The sequence below is a fragment of the Schistocerca serialis genome, chromosome 2 (assembly GCF_023864345.2).
Source record: "Schistocerca serialis cubense isolate TAMUIC-IGC-003099 chromosome 2, iqSchSeri2.2, whole genome shotgun sequence".
In the NCBI taxonomy this organism is placed as follows: domain Eukaryota; kingdom Metazoa; phylum Arthropoda; class Insecta; order Orthoptera; family Acrididae; genus Schistocerca; species Schistocerca serialis.
Window position 1 is genome coordinate 143,152,293 of NC_064639.1, and position 14,112 is coordinate 143,166,404.

The following is a 14,112-nucleotide window of genomic DNA, read 5'->3' on the forward strand; positions in this document are numbered from 1 at the left end:
CATTTGCGCATCCAACTTCCATATGTTCCGTGTACCTTTTCTCCTGTACCGGTCTGAGGACTTTATTCTACAGCATCTAACATACACGCTGTAAGTTTCTCGCTGACTCACTACTGCGACAAATTTTGTTGTGAGGAATTGCCGTGTGTCTCTAGTCCACAATACTGCTCGAAACTCTCCTACTACCACACATATCATGGTTCAATACACACTACCACAACTGAAGGAAAATACGTCGCTGCTCTAATTACACATTGAGATACACATACTTACACATAGGAATCACATATACATCTTTCATAGCAAGTAGTTATTTCCGCCACAAATAGAACAGACATATCCAAGGTCTTGCATGCACCGACATTTGAGAAGATAAGCAGGGTGGCGGTTCCCTTTGGCCGGCCGGTGTGGCCGAGCGGTTCTACGCGGTTCAGTCTGGAAATGCGCGACCGCTACGGTCGCAGGTTCGAGTCCTGCCTCGGGCATGGATGTGTGTGATGTCCTTAGGTTAGTTAGGTTTAAGTAGTTCTGTGTTCTAGGGGACTGATGACCTGAGATGTTAAGTCCCATAGTGCTCAGAGCCATTTTTGGTTCCGTTTGATCTCACAGTCTGGCGACTGCGGACCGGAAGTCGGAGTCCTTTGATATTCGACACTCGGGAAACCACCTCCGCTCTCTCTCAAGTGGTTACTTCCTGTTGTAACAACTACACCTTAAACACAGAGACCAAATCGTTGTCCTCCCCAATTCCCTTCCCTCCCCACTTGTAAATTGGTGGGGAAAGACAGTCTGTGCTGTGCTGCTACAGAGTGCTGAGAACATGCTCTGCCTCTGTTACAGGACACTTCCTCACTTTTGAGCTCTCTTAAGGTACTCAATCGCCTCACCACCTATGAAGTCTGTGTAGGAAGTCAAAGGGTAGCATAGGAGACTTGTAAATATCAGGGTAATACTGAAACAGAGTACATCATACAACTTCGTTCGTCCAGAGGAGTGTGCTCAAATAGGTTTTCCATTGGTTTTGTAGACATGATTCACCACACACGTATTGAAAAGCCTCCACTGACTGTTGTATGGGGACGTCTGCTGTTAATGGTTGCAGGTAAATAGAGCTCTAAGTCACATGTAGAACGTGCAGCTATATAAGAATCAAACGCATGTTATACCACACAGCTGATATAGTCCGAGATAAAAACGGAAAAAATGGTCAAATGTGCGATATATTACCTGTCGTAACATCTTCCTCTTTCCAGAATACGTCACGTCTACGATTAATTCTACCTCGTTAAAACCCATCTCACTCTATTACTTCATGTACTTTTTATCATCCTTTAATGCAGGTGGCAGATGGCTCATTTTTCTAGGAAAGCAACCAAGACAGTAGTCAACCTGCATGTATTCCTATTACCTCAGCAGACATACAGCAGAATGTTGTTGAAAACCATGGAGCAATGTCCCGTATGATGTTTGTTAGCTGACGCCGCATGGTTGTGATTGAAAAAGAGTACAGAGAAGCATAATGTAAGTTCTGTGTGTTAGAGTTAAAAAAACTTAAACAGTTTTGCAAGCGTCAACAAAGGATCCATTCCGTGGCTGTATATTGCAGTCCCCAACCTGGTAATGCAATGATCTTTAGCTAAAGAGTATGTAAAGTTTATAGTCATCACATGTCCAGACTCTTATCTCTATAAGGTGGTAACCGATGACTTTAGCGTCATACCTAGGCCTGTGATCCGACGTCTATAGATTTATTATTCTATATTTGGTGGTCATCCACGTTAAACATTCCAGTCCACCCGTCTTATCGCTGTCCACGAAAAATTACAGCTTCCGTGGTTCCCAATGATCCTATGTCGACTTTTGCTCTTATTCCTTTTGCTGTCACACGCTAGTTCTCATGTAGAAGAGTTTTCCTGCACTAAGCAGATATGTAGGTACCCCCTCATTCTCCCTCAAATTTCTCGAATTTTGGCGTATTTTCACTCACTTTATACGTATACTATCTCTCTCTCTCTCTCTCTCTCTATCTATCTTTCTCACACACACACATACAAACACACACACACACACACACACACACACACACACACACACACACACGCAGTGAGGGAGAGACAGAAAAATTGCGCAATTTCGCTATGTGTGACAACGGTACCACGTCTACAAGCAATTTCAGAATACGTGGCCAAAAGTGAGATCATGATCACATGAGCAGAAGTGACGTGAAGTCTGTAAAATTACGAAAATTGACAGAAAATTCGTTTTTGGGGAGTCTGTGTAAAATCCACCATAGAAAGTCATCCGTAAAACAGAGGAGTGGTGTAGCAAGTTGTGCGTGGAAGACTAAATGGAAGAAATGATACCCTGCATTATATGCAAATTGTGGATTCATGCAAATTATTCTGGGGTGGAGCAAGAAGGATGAAAGTTACGTTATGATGCCTGTAAATAGTGACGTAAGAACTAAAATATGGAACATTTCCTTGAATTAAGCTACTACATACTTCTAATCTGAGAGACATTACTTAAAAGGATGGTGCAATTTATGTGCCCACTGGAACAAATTACGAAAGCAGATTACTAATTTAAAAACAAATTAAGAAACCAGATTCATAATTTGTACAACATTCAGACGTTTAGAAAATTAAGTGAAGAATGTGAATTAGAAAACCAGATACATAATTTGTACCACTTTCAGAAGTTATGAAAATTGAATGTAGAGTGTTTATTTTTTTCAGCATTTCCAGTCTGTAAATCACATACTAATAACAACATCCTGCTGTTGAGGCTGGCATTGTTTAAATGATTTTGCAACTTACTCTTTAGGCTATAATAAATGAAATCGATTTAGAAGACTCTCCCTGCATTCTTCTTGCTTTAGAGAAAGCTTCCGTTCACCACACCAAATACAAATTCGGCCTAAGTCTTTCTGCATCCTCCTACAGTAACTCAAGGACAAAACTTTCTCACACAGTGTAGAGCCATCAACAAACTCTAGCAGATTGCTGCTTAGCCAGTCCACCAGGATCCAGATCATCCTGGGTAAGATGTTTTAAGATTTTCATTTTTTAAGGAAGTCGTTTACGTGTGGTCAAAAAACTCGTATTGATCTACGGTTGACCTGAGTTCCTGGTAGATGCGGTGAGTAGGACGCTCTGGACGCCTACTGAACGATTTCAGAACAGCTGTTGATCTTTGTTCATACGTAGCCGTTTTCGATTACCCAGTTTTAGTTTGTCTGTTTCGTGAGAATGGCTCGCAGTGATTGAAATCGTTTGCGAAAACACTCCTAAAATGACGAGATCGCAGTGCGGTCTGCTTGTGTTCACGTCATTAGCATCCATGTTACCTACAAGAAAGAAAGATAAATCATAACTTGAGAGTGAACAAAGCTATGCTCAAATAATATACACCATTGTTTGTCTCTTGTAATCCTTCATCTGTCTGACACATCATATAAATCTTTTTTCATTTGATACTTACGAGTTCCATCCAACAGTGCAGCTGCCAAAATCGTCTCTACATTGATAACGTGGTCACACATGTTCTCCGTATTTCATTGGACCTGACATTAAAGTTATGTCTATCCACTTCTTTTTCTTATGTGGAGCTACCCGCACAGAGCACTTCAAACACAGTAAGACACATGTATTCACATGTTGTTCTGCTTGCTACACGCTAGGATTACAATTGTGACCAGCTGAATGAGAGTTATCCGCTTACCGTTAGTCGAGAGGGAGTTTGTGTCGCCACGTCGCAGGGAAAAGTTCGGCGTGACATGTGGCTAGCATGTCATCAGACGACATTACGTACAGGATATATCAGTTCATTTGACTGAGATAAGATTGCGGATGTCTGATGCAGGGTACACCTGATATCTGAGATCGTGAAGGCAGTGGACGTTTCAAGTGCCAACGGATGAAGGGCGTACCCTGCTCTTTGACGCTGTGACCTTCTCCAGACATTGTATAGTTGCAGACGTTCCAATTGGCTAGAGATACGTCAATGATAGAGAATAATCGTGTCCTCTGAGAAGTTACAAAAAAGTTTTAAAGATACACTATGAGCTCAAAAGTATCGGGGCACCCACAAAGCCGGCCGGAGTGGAACTGCGAGATCGCTACGGTCGAAGGATCGAATCCTGCCTCGGGCATGGATGTGTGTGATGTCCTTAGGTTAGTTAGGTTTAAGTAGTTCTAAGTTCTAGGGGACTGATGGCCTCAGAAGTTAAGGCCCATAGTGCTCAGAGCCATTTGAACCATTTTTTGAACACCCACAAAAACATACGTTTTTCATATTAGGTGCATTGTGCTCCCACCTGCTGCCAGGTACTCCATGTCAGCGCTCTCAGTAGTCATTAGACCTCGTGAGAGAACAGAAAGGGGAGCTCCACAGAACTCACGGTCTCCGAACGTGGTCAGGTGATTGGGTGTCACTTGTGTCACACTCTGTACGCGAGTTTTCCACACTCCTGAACATCCCTTGGTCCACTGTTTCCGATGTGACCGTGAAGTGGAAACGTGAAGGGGCACGTACAGCACAAATGTGGACAGGCCCACCTCGTCTGTTACTGACAGAGACAGGTGACAGTTGAAGAAGGTCGAAATGTGTAATAGGCAGACATCTATCCAGATCAATACACAGGAATTCCAAACTGCATCACGATCCGCTATAACAGGCGGTAGGTGAGAAAACTTGGATTTCCCGGTCGAGCGGCTGCTCATAAGCTACACATCACGTCGGTAAATGCCAAACGACGCCTCGCTTGGTGTAAGGAGCGTAAACGTTGGACGATTGAGCAATGGAAAAACTTTGTATGGAGTGACGAATCACGGTACAGAATGTAGCGATTCGATGGCAGGGTGTGGGTATGGCGAATGTCCAGTTAACGTCATCTGCCAGCGTGTGTAGTGCCAACAGTAAAATTCGGAGGCGATGGTGTTATGGTGTCGTCGTGTGTTTCATGGAGGGGGCTAGCACCCCTTGTTGTTTTGCGTGGCACTATCACAGCACAGGCCTACATTGATGTTTTAAGCCCCTTCTTGCTTCCCACTGTTGAAGAGCAATTCGGGGATGGCGATTGCATCTTTCAACACCTTTGGGATATTTTGGAACGCCAACTTCGTGTCAGGCCTCACCGACCGTCATCGATATCTCTTCTCAGTGCAGCACTCCGTGAAGAATGGGCTGCCATTCCCCAAGAAACTTTCCAGCAGCTGACTGAACGTATGCCTGCGAGAGTGAAAACTGTCATCAAGGCTGATGGTGGGCCAACACCATACTGAATTCCAGCATTATCGATGGGAGGCGCCACGGACTTGTAAGTCATTTTCAGCCAAGTGTCCGAATACTTTTGATCACATAGAGTATGTTGAAGGTCTCTACACATACGTTTTGATTCGTCGTGAATCAGCATATCCTAGCAACTCTATTGTTGTCTCGTGGGTTATATTCCACAGTGTAGTCGTATAACCACCATCATCAGGAAGAAAGCGAGTTTTACAACTCCTTTGCTTAATTTCTCACTGTTATAACTGCTTAACTGATAATATCTTCTATGAACCAAAAAGTATGTAATCCAAACGTAGTGACGCATAGAACGGAATGAAAGAGTGTTCTAGTCGCCTCCAGAGACATGTTTGGAAGCACTAACACTTCTGATTCCATCAGCAGCAAGGACAGAAAAAACACACGTCAAATAATTTTGCAAAGTTATGATAGTTCTTGGCTGGTGAGTAATAGAAAATTATGTACCCGGAAGGAGGCTGAGAATATACAGACGGTAAAGGGAGAAATCAGGAATGAAATCGTTGGCTTCAACTGAATCACTGTACTTTGGGTTTTGGGAAGTCAACGAATCTAAATTCGCGTAAAAATAAGTCAAAGAGATCTCTATGTCAGGAGTCGCCATACAGTATTATCGACGAGACGGAACTCTCAAAAGAAGCGCAGCGCTGCTTTTACTGAAAGAGCAGGAACGTATCAAACGCGTTAAATAGACATATTTAGCTATAGAAGATACGACAGGTGTCACAAATTGCAACCGATGAGATAACATCTTGAAGGCGGTAATTAGCACATCATCGATAAGACATAAGTGCTTGATTCTAATCTTGTGTGAAAAACATGTCTGAAGACGATTACGTCCTTTTAACAACTTTTTCACATTTCGTGTTTGTCGATCTGCACCTGTCACCAGATCAATATTGCGAAATTCCTTATGATTTTTCAGGTTTAATCTTCGTCATGTAGGCGTTAGATCTAAATTATAACATCTTCGTGGTGGCTTTCTTCAAGATATACTCTCTAAGCGTCACTTCAACTATCATGTCAAAGCTGTTTTACTTCACCCCTCTTTTTATTGAGTTTCTTTAGTTTCGTCTCTTCTACGACGAGAAATGTCACCGCCCTGCTAGGAACACTTCTTTTCTTCGTATGTAGCATCTGCTGCAAAATATGGATTTGTGGCAGTTGTGCGAACACGTGAGGACTCTTGGCAGTGATTTATCCCTTCGCAGCCCCTTACCAAATTCTGCACACTACGCATGCGCGGCTCTACTGGTCAATTTGTCACTGTCATTCAACATGCTGTATTTGCTTCTGATGTCATTTAAACTGCTCAACCCTTGGTTATTAAGACAAAAATTGCAGTTCATTAGAAATTTAAGGGTGCGATTGGTGAACAAAAATATTCAAGATTACACATTTTCAGTTCATGTACTGACCACAGAATACCCTGTAAATAAAGAGAATAATATTAAATCTAAGGGAAGATAGTGAATTAACATACTCGTAGGTACTGGCATAGAAACTCCACGAATTTCAAAAATACAATACGGCTTAAGGAAAGCAATGGAGATAATGAAATTGAACAATTGTTGTTGTTGTGATCTTCAGTCCTGAGGCTGGTTTCATGCAGCTCTCCATGTTACTCTATCCTGTGCAAGCTTCTTCATCTCCCAGTACCTACTGCAGCCTACTTCCTTCTGAATCTGTTTAGTGTATTCATCACTTGGTTTCCCTCTACAATTTTTACCCTCCACGCTGTCCTCCAATACTAAATTGGTGATCCCTTGATGCCTCAGAACATGTCCTACCAACCGATCCCTTCTTCTAGTTGAGTTGTGCCACAAACTTCTCTTCTCCCCAACCCTATTCAATACCTCCTCATTAGTTATATGATCTACCCATCTAATTTTCAGCATTCTTCTGTAGCATCACATTTCGAAAGCTTCTATTCTCTTCTTGTCCAAACTAGTTACCGTTCATGTTTCACTTCCATACATGGCTACGCTCCATACAAATACTTTCAGAAACGACTTCCTGACACTTAAATCAATACTCGATGTTAACAAATTTCTCTTCTTCAGAAACGCTTTCCTTGCCATTGCCAGTCTATATTTTATATCCTCTCTACTTCGATCATCATCAGTTATTTTGCTCCCCAAATAGCAAAACTCCTTTACTACTTTAAGTGTCTCATTTCCTAATCTAATTCCCTCAGCATCACCTGACTTAATTCGACTATATTCCATTATCCTCGTTTTGCTTTTGTTGATGTACATCTTATACCTTCCTTTCATGACACTGTCCATTCCGCTCAACTGCTCTTCCAAGTCCTTTGCTGTCTCTGACAGAATTACAATGTCATCGCCGAACCTCAAAGTTTTTATTGCTTCTCCATGGATTTTAATACCTGCTCCGAATTTTTCTTTTGTTTCCTTCACTGATTGCTCAATATACAGATTGAATAACATCGGGGAGAGGCTACAACCGTGTCTCACTCCCTTCCCAACCACTGCTTCCCTTTCATGTCCCTCGACTCTTATAACTGCCATCTGATTTCTGTACAAATTGTAAATAGCGTTTCACTCCCTGTATTTTACCCCTGCCACCTTTAGAATTTGAAAGAGAGTATTCCAGTCAACTTTGTCAAAAGCTTTCTCCAAGTCTACAAATGCTAGATACGTAGGTTTACCTTTCCTTAATCTAGCTTCTAAGATAAGTCGTAGGGTCAGTATTGCCTCACGTGTTCCAACATTTCTACGGAATCCAAACTGATCTTCCCCGAGGTCAGCTTCTACCAGTTTCTCTATTCGTCTGTAGAGAATACGCGTTAGTGTTTTGCATCCGTGACTTGTTAAACTGATTGTTCGGTAATTTTCACATCTGTCAGTACCTGCTTTCTTTGGGATCGGGATTATTATATTCTTCTTGAATTCTGAGGGTATTTCGCCTGTCTCATACATCTTGCTCACCAGATGGTAGAGTTTTGTCAGGACTGGCTCTCCCAAGGCCGTCAGTAGTTCTAATGGAATGTTATCTACGCCCGGGACCTTGTTTCGACTCAGGTCTTTCAGTGCTCTGTCAAACTCTTCACGCAGTATCTTATCTCCCATTTCATCTTCATCTACATTCTCTTCCATTTCCATAATATTGTCCTCAAGTACATTGCCCTTGTATAGGCCCTCTATATGCTCCCTCCATCTTTCTGCTTTCCCTTCTTTGCTTGAACAATTAAGTATACAGATTATTGTCATCCGAGGTAGTGCAGACCACCGATTCATCGCTAACTCCAAGCGACGACGCTCATCAGCAGTCCATGCTTGCTCGTCACGGTTCCACTCCAGATGCAGCCGTCTGTGGTGTCAATGGCAGCCTACGCATGAGACAGTAAGTTCATAGTCCGTATGTTATTAGTGTCCGACCAATGGAGCTGGAAGACATTTTTGGAGGGAGCTCATTACATGTTCGAGGACTGTAGGCGTGGATGTGATGGGAATAAACGTAATTCGACCTCTGAACTCGTGCTGATGAAATTCCAGAATTTGTGACCAGTCGGAATTGACAGTTGTACTGCATTCTTAGATGGTGTTACAATGGTATAATTCAACATTCCTGTTTAAGCTAAAAAAAATTTTTTTAAATTATTAAAAACTGAGCTGCTATTTATCCGTCAGTTGGCCTACCGTAGACTAAGTTATATTGGTTTGACGCAATGGTGAATACCTATAGTTAGTTAATTCCTTGGTTGTACTATGGACTGACATTGTCTGTCTCAATGATGGTGACTGAGACAATGTGTTTTAATGCGTATAATGACGATTATATAGAGTGTAATTATATGGATTTTTTTGGGAAAAAGATTTGGAGTAATATCGCAGTGTTGTGAGAGACAGAAGCTGTATATCGTGGCGTTAGGCCGCTCTTAAATTTTTTGTAATATTGGCAAGCCGTTGCTCCTCCTTCATGTTGCTTGAGCAATTAAGCTCCCATGTGAAGTCAGTTTTCTGTCATTACTGTACTTACGTGCTTGAGACACATAATCTGTAAGCTTTGAATTTCTTCTTCAGCGGAGAGTATAATCCTGTTCAATCAAAACCAAAAAAAAAAAAAAAAGGTGTAGCAAGGAAACTTTTGAACTGTTTTGTTATTTTTTAAGATTTTCATATGCCTGAAAGTGCTGACTGAAGTTTAGTCAAATGTTTTATGTACTTGACAGGTTGTGTATTATGAACGTTGTGTTGACGGCAAAATAAATGTTCTTGTTACATTGTTAATTGTTTCTTTGTAACAGAAACATACACACTCCTTACCTACCACATCAAGAAGTGCTCTCAGTCGCTATGGCAATCTGCTTCTCATATCCTCATCGCCGGTCACGTGTTAGTTTCTTCGTTCCAAAGTAGCACATGGTTCAAATGGCTCTGAGCACTATGGGACTTAACATCTTAGGTCATCAGTCCCCTAGAACTTAGAACTACTTAAACCTAACTAACCTAAGGACATCACACGCATCCATGCCCGAGGCAGGATTCGAACCTGCGATCGTAGCAGTCGCGCGGTTCCGGACTGAAGCGCCTAGAACCGCTCGGCCACCGCGGCCGGCCCAAAGTAGCAGAATTACCTCACTTCCCCCACTGCATTATCCGTAATTTTGATGGCAAGCTTATCGATAATGTAATTTCTATTACATGCTGATACTTTCGCCTTTATTTGTTTTATTCTCAATCTATATTCTGCTCATCCCACTCAATAGGTTCCGTAATGCTTCCTCAGAATTTCCAACATCTTGTACCATGGTATGTTTTCGAAGGCTTTTTCTAGCCCGAGAATCTCTTTAGCCTTGTATTTAGATTGTTATTAAGTTCTTAGCGTCCTCCGTCCTGCGGAATGTCAGAACTACTTCTCAGATGCATTTACCTCCCCTGAAGACGGAAGATCTTTATCTAATAGATCATCAATTTTGTTGTTCGTTTTAATTCCCTTTTGTTTTCCTTTTTACTGTGTACTGTGTATTCAAAATACAAACTAAAGAAGTGTCGATAGCAAAGATATTGTAAGAAAACTTTGAAGTCAAAGTCTAATCATCACTTCGTAAACATTATTTGAATCAGCGGCACTTGAAAAGTATTGATATTTCACCGTTGTAGACTACATGTGTAAGTGGGTAATGGACCTAATATTCATATACTTGCTTTTTTAAATTAGTTCTTCTTTTTAAAAGACGATATAACGTGTTACGTGTTAGTACTGAAACTCTCCAGGAATAATGAAGAACGTAAACTTTAACAATTAGTATCAAGCACATTAATGAAATGTTTGTTAACAAGCACTCAAGGTTGTCTTTTAATTTTTAAGTCCGATAACTTAGTAGAATGAGATTCAGTCCTCGCTCTGAGGCTGTTGAGTGTACTTAAATGTAATCAGTTTTAGTACGAACATATGGATGAATTTCTAAGGTTATCTCATCAGCGAAGAGCAGTTCATGATATCGTGCAAAGCTGGGATTTCTCGTCAAAGATAAAGTAGTCGGCAGCTCTTGTGCGCAGTGGACTACTCTTTGACCTGCCAAGGTCACAGCCTCTCGAGGTCCCGTGGCCAGTACGGTATATAAGGGCGGCGATGGGCGGCGCCTGCCAGCCGCCGCCGACATGTTGAGACAAGGCATTCTGCTGTTCGCCCTCGCCGGCTGCGTGCTGGGTAAGAGTCTGCACTTTTTCCACTGTATACGGAGTCAGTGATTCGATCGCAGTGTATCTCTCATTTGGTAATCACTGGAGAGCTCAGTACTGTCAGTTTATTCATTCTGTGTGAAAGCCAGTCTGGTGTAATTTTAATTGCCCATGTCGAAATTTCACACGACTTCCGAGTTTTATAATTATCCTAATTCAAAATTCACTCGATAATTCATATAATTATATTATGATTTTTGGGATTTCCAGTAAATAATAATAATAATAATAATAATAATAATAACAACAATAGTTTTAATCTCAATAATATAGCCATAAAGGATCTCAACAAAGCAGGTGAAGCCTTTAGTGTCCCACGGATAAAATAGTCAGGCGTCTGGTAATTCCGTATGTCTATTGTAATCTGTTCAACTCTACAAATTGTACCCAATAATGATATTATTCCGTAACCAGTGGCGTAACAAGGATAAAACAACCAGGCCGCGTACTAGGGACGGCTGTTGCCGCCGAAACGACGGCTTTTCTGTTATATCTTCTTTTTTTCCAAAGCCATTTTAACCTGCATCTTAAAACCGCCAAGAAAACCGGTTTCTGAAATAACCGGTTTCTGGTGTCTTATTCCTACTATTTCGTGTAATAAAAGTAGAAATCCAATAAAGATTGAAAAATATTGACTGCTTCAGTTTCAAGATACAGAGAATCAAAATGTTAAATGAAATACGCAAATAAAAGAAAACTTAGTCCGCCAAGCATCGCAACTTTTCTCGAAAAGTAATAATTGTTTCCATAATAATAAAACCACCAGTATTCTCCTATTGATTAAAATCTTCTGAAAGAGTTACAGGCAGATAAATGCATATTATGTATACACAGACAACAAATTAGCTACTTTTCAAAAAAAAAAAAAAAAAATGGTTGTCTCTGAGCACTATGGGACTTAACATCTATGGTCATCAGTCCCTTAGAACTTAGATCTACTTAAACCTAACCTAACCTAAGGACAGCACACGACACCCAGCCATCTCGAGGCAGAAAAAATTCCTGACCCCGCCGGGAATCGAACCCAGGAACCCGGGCGCGGGAAGCGAGAACGCTACCGCACGACCACGAGATGCGGGCAGCTACTTTTCACTTTTATTGTAAACTATGAAGGAATTGCTAAGTTTTAAGTTTTCTCCTTATATGATGTGGCAGTTTTGTTGCGGCTCATAGCGTCCTTAATCTTTTAAAGCAAACGCACGGTTGTACTTCATTGCTACGTCACGTTGTAATAATATTTCCAGACTAAGTTCGGTGCCATTTTGTAATACAACTAACTCCAACGCGAACAGAAAGAAGATACCATGTAGACAGGATAAGCAAGTCTCATTCACTGCTTATAATCGCATACGATCGAATAGGCCACGCCAAATAGTAGCAGATACATTATTTTCTCAGCAACGCTGTACCAATCCTTAAGCCACGTGTTTGTTGATCGTTTCTGTCTGTATCGTTACTCAAACGGGGCTGATAGCTTTTCTCATTTCTTGTCTCAAAGGAATCGAAATCCAACCAACACAAATTACTCGTTTATTAAAAAAGGTTTATTTAAAAACCAAAAATTTCACCGTTACTGCTAGTGGCTAACTGATACTTCGGTCTCTTTACCCGGTTGTTAGAAAAAATTTTAAAAGAACTTATATGCGAAACCCAACAAACGTCGAAAAATGCCGGTTATTCAGATCTAAAATATCGGTCTGCGTTTTACCCGGTCGGTTTTTCACATCCCTACCGTGTAGCATGGGCGCGTGTTCAGTGAGGGCACAGTTGTCATAACAGGTAAACAAAATGACAAGGGCAAAAGGAAAGGGCGGAACAGAAAGAGCGAGAGGACGAAGTCGAAAAAGAAGAATACGAAGAGAATCTCGTACCTTACTTCCGGTAGATAGATGGAACGACTGTCGTTACGGCAAGTTAAGCAACGTAACTTAAGTAAGGCTACATTTGGATTGCTTGTATGGTTTCTTGCTGGTTTTTATTGATCGACAATGAAACAATGAGAAACGGAACCACTGTAATGTTGGAAGCAGAGCGCCTTTGGACTGTATGTTGTTCCACGTCATGAACTGTTTTGTTCAAAAGGGAATTACTGAAATTTGTGTCTTACTTCGTTGTAAACTCGTCTTGATCTAATTAAACAGGCTAACCAGCGATCTGAATTAAACAAAAAATTACAAGACGTCGACACGAGGAGAAAATCAAGGTTTGCAGCGGGCGTCATTTACCCTAGTTACGTAATGTGCGTAAGTATACAGCTTGGAGCGATGGAGCACCAGGCTATCCATAAACATGGTACAACAACATATACAGTTACGGATTAGTCAGGAAGAAGGGAAATATTTGTAGGTGATTCTTTGACTCCATTCTTGCTTTGCATTTGTGTGATTACAGTTTTCAGACAACCAAGTGGAAACTCTTTCAGCTATGAGCTCCAAGACATTCATAAAGTAACTGAACATCGTTCTTACATGGATGATTTGAAGCTATTCGCAAGAAATGTAAAGACATTAAGCTAACCAAGCACGGTAAAAGGGAAACTTGTGAAGCCAGAGCACATACCCTTCCCCGAAGATGCCACTATTAAAAATCTGGAACTTGAGGGGATTTACAAGTACTTTGGTGCTGAAGAAAATAATGAAAGTCAAGGAAACTATAACAAGATGAAACTGATGCTAGGAATTCAATTCAAATCCGTGAAATAAAATTTTGGCTAGAAGTAATGCGATCTGAGATGACAAATGAAAATACAGTAATTATTGCACTGGCTAAGATGGTTGCAAGACTGATCTCATAGAACGCAGAAAATGACGGTACTCACTCACGTGAGCAACGTAACAACAAAACCGACTCAGAATTAAGTCAAAACTATCATGGAGACAGAACTCTACGCATAGTCAGAAATCACGTCGCATAAAAATTTTCAGAGATCTGAAGCATCTTCGGCTTGAGAAAGAATGAAAACAGATTCAGAACGTCTGATAGTAGCTACACAAGGTCAGACCTTGCGGGCTTAGAACTATAAAAAGCAGTAATGAAAACTACTCAGTATGACAGATGGCGACTTTGTGGAGAACATTTTGAGACAACGAACCGTTTA

General features: G+C 41.1%; 1 protein-coding gene across 1 annotated transcript in view; it reads left to right on the top strand.

The window, feature by feature from the left end:
- The first annotated feature begins 10,934 nt into the window (after positions 1 to 10,934).
- The window catches only part of LOC126455792 (trypsin-1-like), a 29,814-nt gene continuing 26,636 nt past the window's right edge, over positions 10,935 to 14,112 (top strand). The window contains exon 1 of the mRNA XM_050091553.1: positions 10,935 to 10,983. Coding sequence (XP_049947510.1) covers positions 10,935 to 10,983 — 49 coding nt within the window. The remainder of the gene's footprint in view (positions 10,984 to 14,112) is intronic.